General features: G+C 34.4%; 1 protein-coding gene across 3 annotated transcripts in view; it reads left to right on the forward strand.

Moving 5' to 3' along the window:
* The window catches only part of SCLT1 (sodium channel and clathrin linker 1), a 226,361-nt gene that overhangs the window by 131,638 nt on the left and 76,213 nt on the right, over positions 1–18,510 (forward strand). For all 3 annotated transcript variants that reach the window (XM_023217595.3, XM_023217596.3, XM_023217597.3), the window contains exons 10-11: positions 11,461–11,551; positions 16,262–16,353. In XM_023217595.3, the coding sequence (XP_023073363.2) occupies positions 11,461–11,551; positions 16,262–16,353 (183 nt within the window). The remainder of the gene's footprint in view (positions 1–11,460; positions 11,552–16,261; positions 16,354–18,510) is intronic.

An 18,510-nucleotide genomic window follows, 5' to 3' on the forward strand; every position in this document is an offset into this window, starting at 1 on the left:
CCCAACTCTACCTTATAAATGTCTCTCTGATCTTTCACTTCATTACTTTCTCATCTGAGCTACAGCTGTAACCTCTAAATTAACTTACTGCCTCCATCTTCCTTTTTCATACTATTATCAAAGTGATCTTTCTAAAATATGTCTGATCATGTCACTGTCCTTCAGTGGTTACTAAATACCTATAGGATATAATCCAAATTATTCAACTTGACAGATTATTCAGCTTGAGTCTCCTGTAGTACCAAACATGCCTTCTTCCCATGTGCCTCAACTGTAGACTGCACATACATCTGTCACAGCATTTTTTTTCTTTTTTTCTTTTTTTTTTGGCAAGAGACCAGAGTTTTATTATTATTCAAATCAGTCTCCCCGAAAACCCTCAGGGATCAGAGTTTTTAAGGATAATTTGGCGGGTAGGGGCCAGTGAATCAGGAGTGCTGATTGGTTGGCTCAAGGTTGAAATCACAGGGACTTGAAGCTGTCCTCTTATGCTGAGTCAGTTCCTGAGTAGGGGCCACAGAACCAGTTGGCAGGTCCAGGTGGGGCCATCTGGTTGTCAGAAATGCAAAACCCTGGAAAGACATCTTAAAAGAACAATCTTAGGTTTACGATAGTAATGTTATCTTCAAGAGTAATTGGGGAAGTTGCAAATCTTACGACCTCCAGACTAAATAGCTGGTAATATTTAGAATTCCAGCCCCTCTCATCCTAACTTGGTGGCTCGGGGCCTTTCATTCATTTTACGAGAACAGTATAGCTTTTGGGAAGGGCTATTTAAACTAAAACCTAAATTCCTTCCCAAGGCTAATTCAGCCTATGCCCAGGAATGGACAAAGAGAGTTTGGAGGTTAGAAGCAAGATGCAGTTGGTTAGATCTGATATCTTACACTGTCACAGCATTTTTAACACTTTATTGTTTACAAATACATCTCTCTACACTAGTCTTTGAGCCCCTGGAAGGCATGGATTATGATTTGATGATTTTTATCTTGCCATCATCTAGCACAGTACTAGACATATGGCAGGTGATCAAAAAAATACTTGAGTGAGTGAGTCAGTTAATTAAATAATTAAATTGCACTTTATTAGAGAGACAAAGCTAATTTATTCATGTGGATTTTCTATTTGGTGTCCTTTGCTCTTTGACCTCTCAGGGCACAATTGTTTTCTTGAACTGTCATTATTTTTAAAAATTCTATTTTATATTTTATCTCCTTCAGCTACACAGAAATGTGTGACCACTTAGAAGTTTGATTTCCAAAACAACACACCTGAAAAAAAATCATTTTAATATAATTAATAGAAGCTTTGCACAATTAATTAAAAAGATTTTTAGTGTTTCTCATTATAGATCCAGCCTTTAAGCTATATTGACTTTTAAATGTTTTTATTACCAATAATCTCAAAGTTTGACTGGGTGCTATAGCCTTAAATATTTTTTATGTTTAGTAGTTTCTCTATATTTAAATATGAAATAAAATCCAGAACATCTTTAAAATATGATAGCAAAATTACTTATATATAAGTGGCTTCATTGAAGAGCATTAGAGCCGATGTGATTGATAGGAATGCAATTCTTAGTATTGCTCTATTATATTAAATCTGAAAAGGTAAATTATATAAATCACAGTTTGTATATATTCATTGTGTTCACTTTAATCTTTTTTACAAATGCATATTTTTTTCTTTAAAAATGTATGTGCTGATAATTTTTATATACTATCTTATTTTTTTAAAAGACATGTACTTTTGCCGGGTAATAGTTTTATTTTAGCTGAGATAACATATTTTTCTCAGATGTTTCCTATTCCAATTTAAATAATATTGTGTCTTCTATTATAAAAATGCCATGGAAATCTGGAATTCATGGATCACTAGTTTTAATTCATAGTGTGTCTTGGAAACAATCCCATGTGAGAAATGGCCCTGAGCAGATGTGCTTAGTCATAGAATTGCCAGACAGTTCCTTATGTGTTGGCAGCTAGTTTTCTGAGCATGAAAAACAGGTTTTAAGATAAGAAATAGGGCTTTGCTGTCAGTTTTCTATTTCTTCACACTGTTTTACTTGAATGTTATTTAAAGGGATTACTGTCACCTTTATTCAGTAATGTTTATTTTTTTTTCTCTCAGTCTTTAAGAGACAGTAACAAGATTATTAGACTTTTAGAACACACTAGTCAAGAGTGGAACCTTAGCCACAGTTAATTAATATTAACATTTCTTGTTTAGGGGTCTGGCAAAAATAAAACAAATACATAACATCATTGTTCAGAACTTTTGCCTCTAAGAGTAGATGACTGTTTTCTAAAATATATTTTAATTGTTGTTTATAACTTTCTTTTGCAAATACTCTACATTATTCTACCTATCTTTAAAAATGTGGTTCCGTCTGGTATGAAATTTAAAAAGCATAAGCTTTGAAGTCAGCTCTAGTTTTTTATTCTGACTCTGCCATTGTCTTAATCCATTGGGGCTGCTATAACAAAATGCCACATACTGAAAAGCTCATAAACAACAGAAATATATTTATTACAGTCTGGAAGCCAGGAAGTTCAGAATTAAGAAGATGGCAGATTTGAAGTTTGGTGAGGGGCTGTTTCTTGAGTGTACATGACACCTTCTCTCTTTGTCTTCATGCAGTAAAAGGGGCAAACAAGCCTCCCTTGGGCCTCTCTTATGAGGGCACTAATCCCATTTTCGAGGGCACTGCTATCATGACCTAATCACCTCCCAGAAGGCCCCACCTCATAATATCATTACATTGAGAGTTATATGAAGGTTGTATTTATATGAGATTTCAACATATGAATTTTGCAGGGACACAGATACTCAGACTAAAGCAGCCATTTACTGGTGACTTGGGTAGGTTGTTTAACTGCATGAACTTCAGTTTTCTCATTGCTATAATGAAAATGAAATTACCTTCCTTGCAGTGTTGCAATGTAATATAACTTACTGTCTTTGCCCACTTCCCTTCTACTTTAGTATCCAACCTCTGTAGGTAGGATATACAATATTTACAAATTACCTGCTAGTAGATTTGGGAGTTGGTATTAACATTGTAATAAATAGTGGATTATTTACCTCCCAGACCTGGGAAATCTGCCTGTAATTTCTAGGACCAGAGTAGCCATTTCTTTCTTTCTCCTCTTTCTATTATGTTGTACCCCCATTTCTTGCCAACTGTACAATCCCAAATTCCTTCTGTTCCCTTCTGTATATTTCAGTTATATTCTTTTCATTTTGAAATCTTAGTTTCTCTTTTGCAGGGTTCTTTTAAGACCTCAGATGTATAGACCTCCCTGATGAGTCCTCAGATACTTTCTTCTTCCCATTCTTTGATGTTGCTTGGAAGAATCTGTATTTATTATAGTCACTCTTTGGAGTTTTCTTCAGTTTGGATTAGCCCCACCTATCTATTCTTCTCCTCAAGAATTACTGATACCTTTTATGCCTTAAAAATGCCTCCCTCATTCTCCTTGGTTGTTGATTTTCCTTAACGAATGATTTTTTCTACCTTTCTTGAACATTTCTCTACCAGGACTTTTGTGTTTATGCCATGATTTCTTCTCTGACTTTTGTTGCTTTTTTTTTTTTTTTCCCCTCTTTTGCTTCCCCCATTTCCTTATCCTACCTATGAAAAGTATACATTTCTTAGATTTCTAACCATGTGACTCAATTTCTCTCCTTCATAGATGATCATATCCACCCTGCCCAATTCAAACTTTCAGCTCAATAACGTTTCCCAAGTATACACCTCTGACCTTGATCTCTTTGTTGATTTCCATAATTGAATTGCTAGGTCAGTGGTTTTCAAACTTTGTATTTTTTAACAGTAAACTCCTTTTAAAAAAAAAAAAAAGAAAGAAATCTTATACATGGAACCTCAGAATTTAAACTTATAAAAGCAGAATGGCTATGAAGGAGTAGAGGGCCTCCCCATCTTAGTAGCTAATGCCATCATCAAACCTCAGAATTTTTGCTTGCTTGCTCTCTGTTGCTTCATCTCTATGTCTGCTCGTGTTGGCTCTATGTACAGATGATCGCAAATCCACTCATCATCAATATCACCTCTACCCCACTGTCTCGTTTGCAGTACCCTTTTCTCTGGTCTACCTGCTTTCACTCTTACTCCACTGCAATTCATTCTCCACACAATATATCACATCATTTACCTGCTTCAGACCCTCCAGTGTATTTTCATTACAATTGGAACACATTCCAAAATTCCTACTATATCCAGAAGGCCCTTATGTGATCTGACCTCTAAACTTCCTCTCCGACTTTATCTTACACTTTTTTCTCTGTGATACATTCTGGCTTAATTGTCATTTCTTTGTTTTTCTCATATTCTTTCATTTATTCTTAATTATCTTTGCCTGTAATTCTCCTCCCCTAAATTTCCTTCAGTTTTCATCATCATCCTTTAGGTCGCAGCTCAGATATTCCTACCATAGATGTCCCTGATGACCCATGTCTTTCCTATTTCCCTGTATCATCTTCTTGATAACATTGTCAGTTTCTTTAATTGCCTGATTTATTGAAATGCTTATTGCCTGTCTCCCTCCATTACAATATGAACTTTATGAGACAGGGGCTTTATCTTCCTTGTTTACCACTGCATCACCAGTGCTGATGACAGTGCTTTGTATGGTGCATGTAGCTGCTCAATAGACAGCGCTTGGTATGGTACATGTAGGTGCTCAGTAACATAACTCTAGGACTCCTGAAATACAGGAAAAACAAATGAAAAACTGATGAGCCACGAGCTCTTAAAGCTCAACATGTCCAAATTCACAGTGTCAGGCATATTATAAGCATTCAATAAATATTTGTTCAAAGTATGAATGCGTGGAATCCCTTAAATTCTCTTTGTGAAACCTGCACCATCTCTCTCAATATTGTTGTCATCACTCTGGTTTAGACTTTTCCTCCCTCTTGCTCATTTATTATAACATATTGGTTACAGAGAGAGACAGAACTATCATTCTAGTCTATTTTTCACGAATGTCAGGTTTAAATATCTAAAGTGCAGCTCTGATACCATTATTGGTGCAGTTCCCCCACTTGCCTTTAAATCGATACAGATAACTGTCAATTAAGGACATTGACATTGTAGTCCCCATGGCCTTTACAGTCTTATTTCTCATCTTCTCTAAATAAGTCCTACACTTACCTACCTTTATGCTTGTGCTTATCTTGTTTTTTCCTAAAGCTTTCTCTATCTCTTCTTGTGAGATACATAATTCCTCTGCCAATTCTTGCTTTAAATACCTCTCACTTCAGTATTCTCCCAGCTAAATGTAAATGTGCTGCATACTCAGAATCATAATGTTTTATTTTAATCTTTTGTGTTGCTTAACGCATGATTGCTTTGTGGCCCTCCTCAAGATTACTATAGCGCTATAATTACATTATTGAGCTGAAAGTTTAAATTGGGTAGGGTAGATATGATCATCTGTGAAGGAGAAAAACCCTTTATGTGTTTTGTACCACATTATTGCAACACCTCAAACATTGCAGGCATGAAGTAAACATGTTGTAAGCATGTCTGTTGAATAAGAGATTTCAATAGTCTGATCAGTAATAGAGTATGAATTAATATTTTCTGCACTTTGTCAGTGTTACCCAAAGTTACATGACTCTAAGACTATACTTGTAATCATTGTTTACAAGAGTAAATTGTCAATTCTGTAGTTGTTTTATAAAATCTAAGGCAGTGAATATACATCAGAATCCCCTGTAGAGATTCTGAAAAACAGAGATGACCAATTACTGCCTGCGGACATTCTGAATAAGTCTCAGATTGAGCCTATCCATATATGATGTGAAAAAGCCTATGCATATTAGTTGCAAAAAGCTCACTTTCGTACACACAAAGTATGGACACTACTACTGGTATCATTGAATATTATATCTAACATAGAAATTAGAATTTTGAATTACCTAAAACTATGTATAATTTTGAGTTAACTTCAAGTTTCTATAAATAATACATAAATAGTGTATTTAAAAACTGAAGAGCCACTATTTTGGAAAGTTTTGTTAGCTCAGTGTATGGATTATAATATCCATTGCTTTTAGAATTTCTTCAGAACGCTTCTGCCTTGAATGCGTTTCATTATTAGACTGCCACTAAAGATTGGGAAGAGGAAAAAATTGAAATAAAATGTTATTCAGTTTTGGTACTTACTCGATTTCCTAAAAGCAGTAGTGATTTTAAAAGTTTAGAACTTTGTCTAAAATTATGTTTCAGGATTTTCTAAAGCTATTAAGTGTAAATGATCGGCTTTATTATACTGGGTAATTACAAAAGTCCTTATTAAATTACCTAACGTATGCATTTTTCTGTTTTAAAGAGGAAAAAATTAAGAATATCAAATCAGCAAAAACTAGCTTTTGTATCTCTCAAAATCTTACCAGTTTTCATTGTATGCAAAAAAGGTATTATAAACATTTTTAGGATTCCCTTTGTATGAGAGTGCAGGAAGAAACAAGAATTTGTCTTAAAATAGACTCATTGTACTTGATGTTAAGTCTCAAAAAAGTGTATTGATAATTAAAGCATTTTAATTTCTGTCCAAATTGATGGTATAATTTAAATCTAGTATTATATCCTATCCTTTATGTTATACTTGATTAAATTTTGCTTAATGAAGTTGTATTTTTTAAAAATTTGTCGGCCAGGTGCAGTGGCTCACACCTGTAATCCCAGCACTCTGGGAGGTTGAGGCAGGCGGATCACAAGGTCAGCAGATCGAGACCATCGTGGCTAACATGGTGAAACCCTGCCTCTACTGAAGAATACAAAAAATTAGCCGGGTGTGGTGGTGAGTGCCAGTAGTCCCAGCTACTCAGGAGGCTGAGGCAGGAGAATGGCGTGAACCCTAGAGGCGGAGCTTGCAGTGAACCGAGATCGTGCCACTGCACTCCAGCCTGGGCTGTCTCAAAAAATAATAATAATAAATAAGTTGTCATTCAAATCTGTTTAATATCATAAGCAATTAAAAACTACATTAATGAAAAATCCCAAGAATATAAAGTGGATTAACAAACATACCTGAAAATAAAATAATGTGCTTTTTAGAATATTTATTTGAAGCAAAAGTAAAATCCTTGGGTAGTTATGACATCAAGATTATTAATAGTTAACTAATTGTGTTTTTTTAATCAAAATTTTTTTGTTAAACTGTTTTTGACTTTTTTAAAATTACATACACAGGGAGACATGTATCTAAAACATTTGCATGTAAATGGTATAAACGTAATTATTGAGTTTCTTCATAAAATAATATTAGAATTATTTTTGTTAGTTCCTTCAAAAATTTTAAAAGCGTGAATATTTAAAAGAACTCACAAGACTGCACAGAGCATACTTACAGAAGGCTTTTATTTAAAGGCCAAAGGATATTGTGCAGCCAGAAAAAGAACATAGGCAAGCATATAGCATCCAGGACACATTCAAGCATAGGCACCCTAGGGCCTTTATTTATACACAGACATGCTTTATCTCCACGTTGAGCCACCAAGAATCTGTGCAATGAATCTTGGCTTCAGGAGAGCTCCAGGCAGGAGTTCCTATCAGGGTCATTTTTTTTTTTTTTGCCACACTGATCACGTAGCCTAGCCTGGCTATCTAGTTATGTCCGGTGAAAATCATCAGTAAACAAATCAACTTGCAGGCTGCAGGAAGCGATTCATACTTTAAACAGCACATCATAAATCCCGCTGTTCATATACTGGCTAAGAGTCAAGGCTAGACATTCAGGCATCCCCAGAGCTTTCCCAGTTCAATTGTAAATTAGTACTTTACTACACAGTTCCTGATAATTTAATCTAGTAAAAGACAAAATGATGATGGTAGCTGCATTGTATAAACTACAGTAAAATTTATAAAATGTTTTAATATGCATTAACTTATTTGAACTTTATAATTCTGTGAACTATATGGGAAAACTGTTTTTATCTCTATTTTATAGATACTAAGACTCAGAGAAGTTAAGTGATTGGCCCAGTTTACATACCTTTTGTGTTTGTAGAGTCAGTTCTAGAAGATAGGCTTTCTGCCTTTTGTTTTAGAATTTTTTTCAACCCTTCATGCCAAAAGTAGATATAAAGAACTATTTACTTACTTTCTAACTGTTCTGTGGAACAGTGTGGAAAACTACTACTTATTTGCCCCCCAAAAAATAGTATTTATGTTTTAGTGAATATAATATAATATGAATGTTTTCAGAATTTTTTTTATAATGACTTCCAAATTAGGTCTAAGTCCAGTGCCGATTTATTTTTTCTTTTTACCTATGTAGCAGGAGATTTCATCTCAAAGGAATATGAGATAATATATCTTTGGAATAATTGTTCATAAATAATTTTTCTAGAATTTTTCACACATGAATATTAAATTGGGTGTGCAAGATCTAGGTAAAATATCAATATATAGTTGTACTTGTAACATTCTCTTTCTCTTTCTCTCCCTCTCTTTCTCTCTCCCTCTCTCCCTCCCTCTCCCTCTCCTTCTCCCTCCCACTACTTCTCTCCCTTTTCCCCTCCCTCTTCCCACCTTTTCCTTTTGCCCTCTCATGCATTTATGATAGATTTACTTGTCTCCTGTGCCCTAGGTACTGTGCTATCTCCTGAGGGTTTAAAAATTAATGAGATGTGATCCTTGCTTTTAATTATCTTACATTGTATATTTTTTATGAACTCACAGTTCCACAAAGGAGAATCTCTATAGTATTGATTACAATACAGTGTAGTCAATCAATAACTTATAAAGTATTATATATTATAAGTATTGAGACATAGGGTTTTCGCCAAGGGGAAATTAGTGAAGACTTGAAGATAGGGAGACTTTTGAACTAGGTCAAACTTAAGGAATTGGTTAGAAAATGAAGGAGAAGACTAGTCCAACCAAACATGTGAAAAAAGAAACAAAGATGTGTTTAAGAAACACTGAGTGAGTGTTTTATTATACTTGGAATATAAATTACATGGGGGTAATTGGCAAGAGATGAGACTCTTTGATGCTAGATATTGACTGGCCTTATATGCCATGTAGGGGAGTGTAGACTTTATGCCAAAAAGTGTGGAATCCAGGAATCATTGTTAAATAGGAGTTTTTAGTACTAGATAACTTTTTTAACAGATAAGATATAAAGAATGAACGAAAGAGGAGACCATCAGTGAAGAGATGAGTTTGGAATCTATTGGAATAGTATTATGAGTGATAATGAAGCTAAAGTTTGGGCCATAGAATGAAAAAGGAATACACAATTGAAAGACAATTTAGAAATAGACTCAGGCCAATTAGATTAAAATAAGGAAAGAATCTAATTATAGAATTTTGGTCTTGGCAAATTGCCTAATCCACCTCTGTTGTTGGACATGAAGTCTTTGAGACGTGCAGCATGGTCAAGTGAATTGCAGTAAGACATATTACTAGTTAGTGACGGAATTGGGTTCTCCACATTGTACCTTGCTTTCTGTATCTCCAACAGGTTTTTTTTTTTTCCTTTCTGTTTTTTCTCCTTGATCATACTATGACCTTATCTTGCTTACAGTATACAGGATACTCTAATATACATTATCTATTTTTACTTGTTCAGCAATCCCATGAAATAAGTAGAACAAGCAATATTTTATCCTTTCTGAAGGTAAGAAAACCAAATCAGTGTGGTTGCTATGCTTATTCAGAGTTTTCTCAGTTTTATCCTTACTACTTAAATATATTATTCCTTAAGTTTTTCCTTTAAAAATATATAGGATTTTATAACTGGTAGAATCATTTGTTGATTTAGATTGTAGATATACTCCTGAAATTATCTCTCAGCCTGACATAGATTTTACATGAATAAGGTGGTTTTTGTTTTGTCCTTTGGCGAATCATTTTGCAAATGAAAAAAAATACATTTTTGTTTGGTTTTGTTTTTTTTCTTTGAGACGGAGTCTTGCTCTGTCACCAGGCTGGAGTGCAGTGGTGTGATCTCAGCTCACTGCAACCTCCGCCTCCCGCGTTCAAGCAATTCTCCTGCTTCAGCCTCCCAAGTAGCTGGGACTACAGGCACGCGCGCCAGCACACCCAGCTAATTTTTGTATTTTTAGTAGAGACAGGGCTTCACCATGTTGGCCAGGATGGTCTCAATCTCTTGACCTCGTGATCCTCCCACCTCAGCCTCCCAAAGTGTTGGGATTACAGACATGAGCCACTGCACCCGGCCTGTTTGATTTTTTTAATAATCTTCATTAATTTAAAGCAAAACATTTTCTTAAATGCCTCATCATATAAAATATTATTGGGACCATTTGAGGGTAGACAGTCTGTCATAGGGGACTCTTTAAATAGTAGTTTTATTACTTATTGTGAATCCTAGGGCTTATTGGTAAACCTCTATCAACCTTGCTCTCCTCTACTTCAGTTTGATATAATAGTAGTCTTAATTCACAGTTATTATGAGTGTCAGGTGAGATGACTGCAAAGCATTTACAACAGTCCCTGGCCCTAATAACTACCTGAGATGTTTTCAGCTATTATTAGATTTGTATTTTCTATTGTAGGAAATTTATAACTATATAAGTAAAGCAGTTTTAAAGACAGAGTCAAAAGGAAATGAATTAACATTTACTTGTAAATTTTGCATCAAATAATTTCTGTAAGTTTTATAGCACAAATATGATTTACATTTAGATACATACATAAAATATAATTAAGAAATAGGGAACAGTTCCTACACTAAAGTATTTTTCTTCTTAAAAAAATGTTCTTTAGATAAAGTGTTTTATACTCAATGGTAAATTACGATAATATTAAAAATCATTTTTTCTGTCTAAGAAAGTCTTATTGTTCTAAAATCATTTCCTATGAGGAGTCAAGAAGATATTGAAACATACTTGATTCTGTTAGAATGTTCACAAAAACTTGTCTTTTTCATTTGTTGCCAATACAGTTTCTGAAGAAAATAAACATTGTATTATGGTGGGACAAATATTTTAATTTATGTTAAGTGTTTACATACTACAAACTTCTGGTGTCTATGGAATGATCAAGGTATTGAAGTTTAAATTCATTTTCATAGAAAGTCCAATCTCCATCTCTATAAGGATATTATAGACCTAAATATATCCTTCTTAGTGCACTGGAGCTCTTATTAGGTAATGTATCAAGAAGATAAAGTGCTTTTTCAGGAAATTTATTGAATTACCTTGGTATATAATAATTTACCCAAATAAAGCCTTCATGACCTCTACTTCGTACCCTTCACCATTCAACTATATTTTTTCTTCTTTAGTCTCTTCTGCATGCTTTCATTAGTAATAAAGGAATCTTCCAAAATTTATTCCATGGATGCATTTTCGATACACAAGAACTAGAACTGATTTTACCAAATTTAGATTTCTATTCTAATTTTTTATTCTTAGCATTCGAGGAAAACAGTGTTTATTAATTTACTATTTTTTTAGGCAAGCCAAATTAGAGCTGAGAGTTGCTGTAGCAAAAGTGGAAGAGTTAACTAACGCGACTGAAGATCTGCAGGGACAGATGAGAAAGAAGGTATTTTCTATTTCTAAGACAAATGGATACCCGTTGCTTAGTTTTCTTTCTATTTTGTTGATTTATTTTGAATTAGGTGTTAAAGAGGATTGTCAGAAGATGAATTAATTATTCTATTGCCCTTAAATATAAAATATGAAAGTAGGAAGCTAAGCTATATTATTGAAAACAACTTTATAAATAATTTTTTATTTCCATTCTCTGTAGCCTAATTCAATAAAACATCATAATCCCACTTAAGCACATCATTACTGAAATGCAAATTAATACAAGATCAGGTTTCAGTTAACTGGTTATTTGCAGGTGGAAAACAAGCATTTAATACTACCTTTATGTTATTTACTAAAATATTTATTGGCATAATAGACTCTGGTTCTTTTAAATATGTAATAGAGAAATTTCAGAAGGATGTCAAGGAAAAGTCAGGCTTTATTTTTAGATAGATATAATTATTGAAAATTCTCACTCTGGGACTTATTAGCTATGTAACTTTCTAAGCCTTATTCCCAATCTGTAAGAAGTTGATTATGGATTTCTAATAATGGTAGATTTTTTTTAAGTGTTACAAGAACCCTTCCATAAGTAACAATTTTAAAACTTGGATAAATTTTTAAAACACCAGAAAGCACCCAAAACAGAAAAAAGTAAAAGAAATAAGAATTGTTAGTTTTTGGATTTCTGGCCTGTCAGTTCTCCCAACCCCCACAGCTGTGGCTCCAGAAAACAACTCTGTATTGGCTTAAGGTACCCAGGTCAAAGTTTAGGGCTAGAAAAGCAGTAGGAGATTTAAAGAAGAAATACTGGCAGCAAGAGTAACACACAGAAAAAGTGAGAGCCAAATTCTGAGTGTACATTCTTACCAGATTCATGCCTGACAACTAAATTATGCATATGGAAGTCGGGGAGGGACCCCAGAGAACCCAGTGAAGAAGCAGGCAGAGACCTAAGAGAAATCTGCTTTTGAAAGATAGAGATATATGAAACTAGATATTTGAGTTTACTACTTTTTATAATTGAATACATGCGAGAAATGTGTGCAACTGAAGCATCAGCGTACTGAAGCCTTCCTTATTGTTTGAAGTATCAGAAGACAAAGCCCAAAGCTGGAAAGGCAGCTGAAAATTACAAGGGAATCTCTAGAAGCAAGGGAACCACAAAGAGGATGAACCCTACCTCTGCCCAAATCTTGACTGATCTTCAAATTATGTAGGCACAGGGCCTAGTTATAAAAGCAATAGTGGAAAGCAATAAGAACTAATTACATGTATCAGCTGATGCATACTGTATGTGGGATAGATTTCAAATTTCAAGACCAAGCAAGATAATTGTCTACTTGAACTAAAAAAAAAAGAAAGAAAAGAAAAGAAAAGAATGCTCAAAAGAACAAAACAAGTAACTGCAATGTATTATCTACACTATCGGGTTTTCAATAAAAAATTACTAGACAGAAAAGTATGACCTGTACTTGTTGGGGAGGTGCTGAGGGAGGCAGCCATTAGAAACTGACTTTAAATGGATCTATCTGTTAGATTTAGCAGACAGAGACTTCAAATCAGCTATTATATATATGTTCAAGGAATTAAAATCTGTTTTTAAATTAAAGTCTCTAGGAAGAGATAGATAATTTTAATGGAGGACTGGGACATCATTTTTAAAGAAGAAACTCTAGAGCTTTAAAGTTGAGCAACTGAAATAAAAATTTCACTAGATGGACTCAAAAACAGATTGGGAAAGACAGAAGAAATAATCAATGAACTTGAAGTCAGATCAATAGAAGTTACCCTGTCCAAAGAACAGAGAGTTTAAAAGATTGAAGAAAAATGAACAAGTGCTCAGAAATCTGTAGAACAATGTGAAGCAATACAACCTAAGTGTAATTGGAACTGCCAAAGGGAGGGGGATGGCAGCAGAAAAAATTTAAAGAAATAATGGCTGAAAACTTCCTAAATTTGGTGGAAAGTATTAATCAATAAACAAAAATCACTTTAAGACACATCACAATGATACTGACAGCCAATTATGAAGAGAATACCTGAAAGTAGCAGTAGAAAAATGACCAGAGAAGCATTGATAAGATTAATGACTGAGTTCTCATCAAGAAACTGTGGAAACACTTCTGGACATAGGCCCTGGCAAAGATTTTATGTCAAAGACTCCAAAAGCAATTGCAACAAAAACAAAAATTGACAAGTGGGACCTAATTAAACTAAAGAGCTTCTGCATACCAAAGGAAACTATCAACAGAGTAAACAGACAACCTACAGAATGGGAAAAAATATTTGCAAACTATGCATCTGACAAAGGTCTAATATCCAGCATAAAGAACTTAATTTTACAAGAAAGAAAAGCATTAAAAAGTCGGCAGAGGACATAAACAGACAGTTTTCAAAAGAAGGTATACACGTGGCCAACAAGCAAATGAGGAAATGCTCAGTACCACGAATTAGAGAAATGCAAATCAAAATCACAATGAGATACCATCTCACACCTGTCAGAATGGCTATCATTACAAAGTCAGAAAATTACAGATGCTGATGATGTTGCTGAGAAAAGAAAATGTTTATCCACTGCTGGTGGGAATGGAAACTAGTTCAGCCACTGTGGAAAGAGGTTTGGAGATTTCTCAAAGAACTCAAAACAGAAGTACCATTCAACCCAGCAATCCCATTACTGGGTATATAACAAAGTAATATAAATTGTTCTACCATAAAGACACGTGTCCATGTATGTTCATCACAGCACTATTCACTATAACAAAGAGATGGGATCAACCTAGATGTCCATCAATAGCAGACTGGATAAAGAAAATGTGTTACGTGTATACCGTGGAATACTACACAGCCATAAAAAGAGCAAAATCATGTCCTTTGCAGTAATATGGATGCAGCTGAAGGCCATTATCCTAAGCAAATTAACCCAGGAACAGAAAACCAAATACTGCATGTCCTCACTTACAAGTGGGGGCTAAACATTGAGTACAAATGGACACTAAAGGGAACAATATACACTGGCCCTACTTGAGGGTAGAGCATGGGAGGAGGGTGAGGATTGAAATACTGCCTATCAGATACTGTGCTCATTACCTGGGTGGCAAAATAATCAGTATACCAAACCCCCTGACACACAATTTACCCATGTAACAAGCCTGCCCATGTACTCCTTGAATCAAAAATAAAGACTGGAAGGGTGAAAAAAAAAAAAACAAACCTGTGAAAACAAAGTATTGGAATAATATATTTGAAATGCTGAAGAAAAAAATACTAAGAATTCTATATTCAGTGAAATTATACTTCAAAAATGAAAGCAAAATACAGGCATTTTCAAATAAACCAAAAATGAGTTTGTCCCCAGCAGACCTGCATTCAAAAAATTCTGAAGGAAGTTCTTTAGGCTAAAAGGAAATGACACCAGATGGCAACTCAGATACAAGAAGAAACTAAAAGCAACAGAAATGGCAAATATGAAATAACGTGTGTACATACTTTTCTCTTCATATCTTTAAAAGATGACTGCTTATAGCAGAACTAATAATACTGTATTTGATGGATTTGTAAAGTGTGCAGATGTAATATATGACAACAATGGCACTCAGGACTGGGATCCTACATGGATATACACTGTTGCAAGGTTCCAGTGTTTTCTCTGAACTTTCATCTAAATATTAACTCTAAATAAATTGGGTAAGTTCAAGATGCATATTGTAGTCTCTACAGCAACCACTAAAAAATAGTTCAAACAGATATAGCTAAAAGCAATAGAGGAATTAAAATAGCAGTCTTAGGCTGGGCATGGTGGTGTGCACCTATAGTCCCAGCTACTTGAGAGGCTGAGACAGGAGGATCACTTGACCCAAGGAGTTTGAGTGCAGCCTAGGTAACATGACAAGACCCTAAAAAAAAAAAAATGGCCGAGTGCAGTGGCTCATGCCTATAATCCCGCACTTTGGGAGGCCAAGGTGGATGGTTCATGAGATCAGAAGTTCAAGACCATCCTGGCCAATGTGGTGAAACCCCATCTCTACTAAAAATACAAAAATTCACCAAACGCGGTAGCAGGCACCTGTAATCCCAGCTACTCGTGAGGCTGAGCCAGGAGAATCGCTTGAACTTGGGCAGCAGAGGTTGCAGTGAGCTAAGATCACGCCACTGCACTCCAACCTAGGAGACAGAATGAGATTCTGTCTCAAAGAAAAAAACAAAAAGTTATGGCATCATAAAAAATATTTGTTAACACATGGAACAGGAAAAGATGAACAAGAAATTTCTTTAGAAAGATGATACAAATAAAATTTATTAATATAGGTCAAAGCATCACTATGTCAAAGAAGAAAGACCCTGTGATTACCTTGATACTTAATGAGACGTAGAATAGTATAGTTAAGAGAGCATATTCTAAAGGCAGATTATCTGCATAGAAATCTCTCGTTTCGTTAGACTTGCATTATCGAAATAATCTGAAATATTGGTAGAGATCTATATGCAATAACTGTTTTGAGTATTTTTTATTAATACAGGATTGATGATGAAGTTCTCCCCTCCTTTTTGTTATACACATGATTTGTTTCCAAAGTCATATTGTTTCTTTTAATGTATGTATTAGAATGCTAATAGCATAGTAACTTTATAGCATGAACTGTTTTTTTTAGGCTGTATAATGGTGTATTGAATTTTCACATACTCAAAGTAAGCTTCTTGTTTCTTTATTTTCTAGGAGAAGGATGTGGTGTCTGCCCATGGAAGAGAGGAAGCATCAGATAGGCGCTTACAGCAGTTACAGTCCAGTATAAAACAATTAGAAATAAGGTAAATTGTTAAATGCACCTAGTGTTGTTGATATGCTTTAAAAGATATTTTACAATAGAGTTTCAGAGTGCAATATTTACTAGAATAAATGTTTTATAAACTCTAAATCAAAACTATAATCATAGGTGTAAAATCTGATTTAATCGACATTATTTATTAAAAATTATATTCAACAGATTGCTATACTTTGAATATATATTCAAAGATAATTTGTTGAATATGATTTTAGAACCTTTACTAAGTGCATTAATTTAACTTTGAATGAGAATAGTTGTGCCAAATTTAGTCCAGTACTTTTTGGGAAACAAATAAAACCCTTGATATCATGCTTTTGTATCAGTACTGCAGAGCACAGAGCACACCTTTATTTTCATTTCTCCTTAGGTCAGCCTGCAGATTTTGGTGTGAACATAGTTGACCTTCAGTAACCTAAAATCTTTCTTTCTTCTAAAGAGCAGTTAAAATTTTTAAATCATAGTTAAGAGGAAATTTGATATTACCTCAACCCCTCTATAATTCTGTACTTCTAAAATAATACAGTTACAGTAAAAATAAACCATTAAAGTGGAAGGCAAAGAAAGGAGAGGAATGTTATTTTTAAAAGCTATTTTTTAGGAATCATGAACCATAAATCCTACAAAAAGGATTAACTTCAAGAGCTAAATGTAGATTCTTTTTGCATCTTGGGTGTAATATGTCAGAAAAATCTTGGAAGCTGAAGCTTGATCATCAATCCTTTTGGTCCTCCAGAAGGCAGGGTGCTGGTGTATCCTGCTCCCCAGTACTGTTCTCCCTTGTATTCTTAGGAGTTCTAATTTGCAGTGGCCCTTCGGATACCTTTACCCATCACTCGTCTCTGTCCTGATAGCCATCATCAATTGGTGTCATGTTTTTCAACAGGAGTATTGGCTTTTTGAGTGAGACAATTCTTAGTTGTTTGAGACTGTGCCAATAACTACAGGATGTTTAGCATCCCTGGCACCAAATATGAAATTCTAGTCGCACCTCTTAGCATTGTAACTACCAAATGTCCCCACACATTTCAAATGCCAATACCATCATAGTTGCAAACCGTTGAGTATAGGACACTGGCATATCAGAACGGTCCATGCAGTACTTTTTTTAAAATCTTTTTTCTTTGTACAAGCTGAACCACATGACTTGATATTAGATTGTGGACTTTATTTTAGGTAGGGAGAATATATATTTGTCTTTTGCTAAAGCTAAGAAGTAATTTTTAACCAGATGCTAAAAGTCATCTTGAAAAGATAACATTTTCCAAGTGCTTTGATGATTTTATTTTGCTATAAATGAATAATTTATCTGTTTAATAAAATCTTTTCATTTGACACGACTATAATAAAAGTGAAAATAAATATATGCCTACCTCTCCCACATCAACTATGCCTTTCGTGTGCTAATATTTAGAATAACTAATACAGGTAGAGGAAAACAAATATGATCCTTGTATATTTGTTTGTTTTCAGTAATTTTGGGCAGTATAAAGGAGATACATGCAAAGCGTACTTGAAACCCCTATTTTTATGCCTATTGAACAGGAGTAGTAGAAAAAGGTCTAAGAGATAGTTGAGATATACCCCAGTATGACTAGGTATGATTTTCCGTACATTGTTAGAAGAAAAGTCTTTAAGACTCCCTCCTAAGAGGGACTTTCATATTCACAGGTGAAGCATCATGTTTTCAATGTGTGTTGAGCACCTACTGTTGTACCAGCCAGTGTTTTAAGTTCTGGAATTCTAGAAGTGGCCTGTATCTGGTGATATCTGATTATCTCTGTAGATGACAGAGAAAAGTCCTTAAACAACATTTATACCTATTTAAACAGATACAAAGGATTATTCTCAGTAGGGAAAATTCACCAGTGGACACTACTATTAAAAATAGGGTTTTTAAAAAATAAGTAAAAACTTAGAATGAAGTCTGATTGATAGGCATCACTTACTTGTGTAATCACCCCCACCACCTTCTGACCTCCATTACTCATATGCTTAAATTGTTAGAGAAAGAAAATTATTCAATAATATAATTGACTCTCAGTTGGCTACCACTATCTACCTGAATTGATATTTGAGATTTCACCCATATTTACTAAAGAATGCACCCAGATTTATACATCATTCATTACTTAATCGGAAT

The sequence above is a fragment of the Piliocolobus tephrosceles genome, chromosome 3, assembly GCF_002776525.5.
Source record: "Piliocolobus tephrosceles isolate RC106 chromosome 3, ASM277652v3, whole genome shotgun sequence".
NCBI classification, from domain to species: domain Eukaryota; kingdom Metazoa; phylum Chordata; class Mammalia; order Primates; family Cercopithecidae; genus Piliocolobus; species Piliocolobus tephrosceles.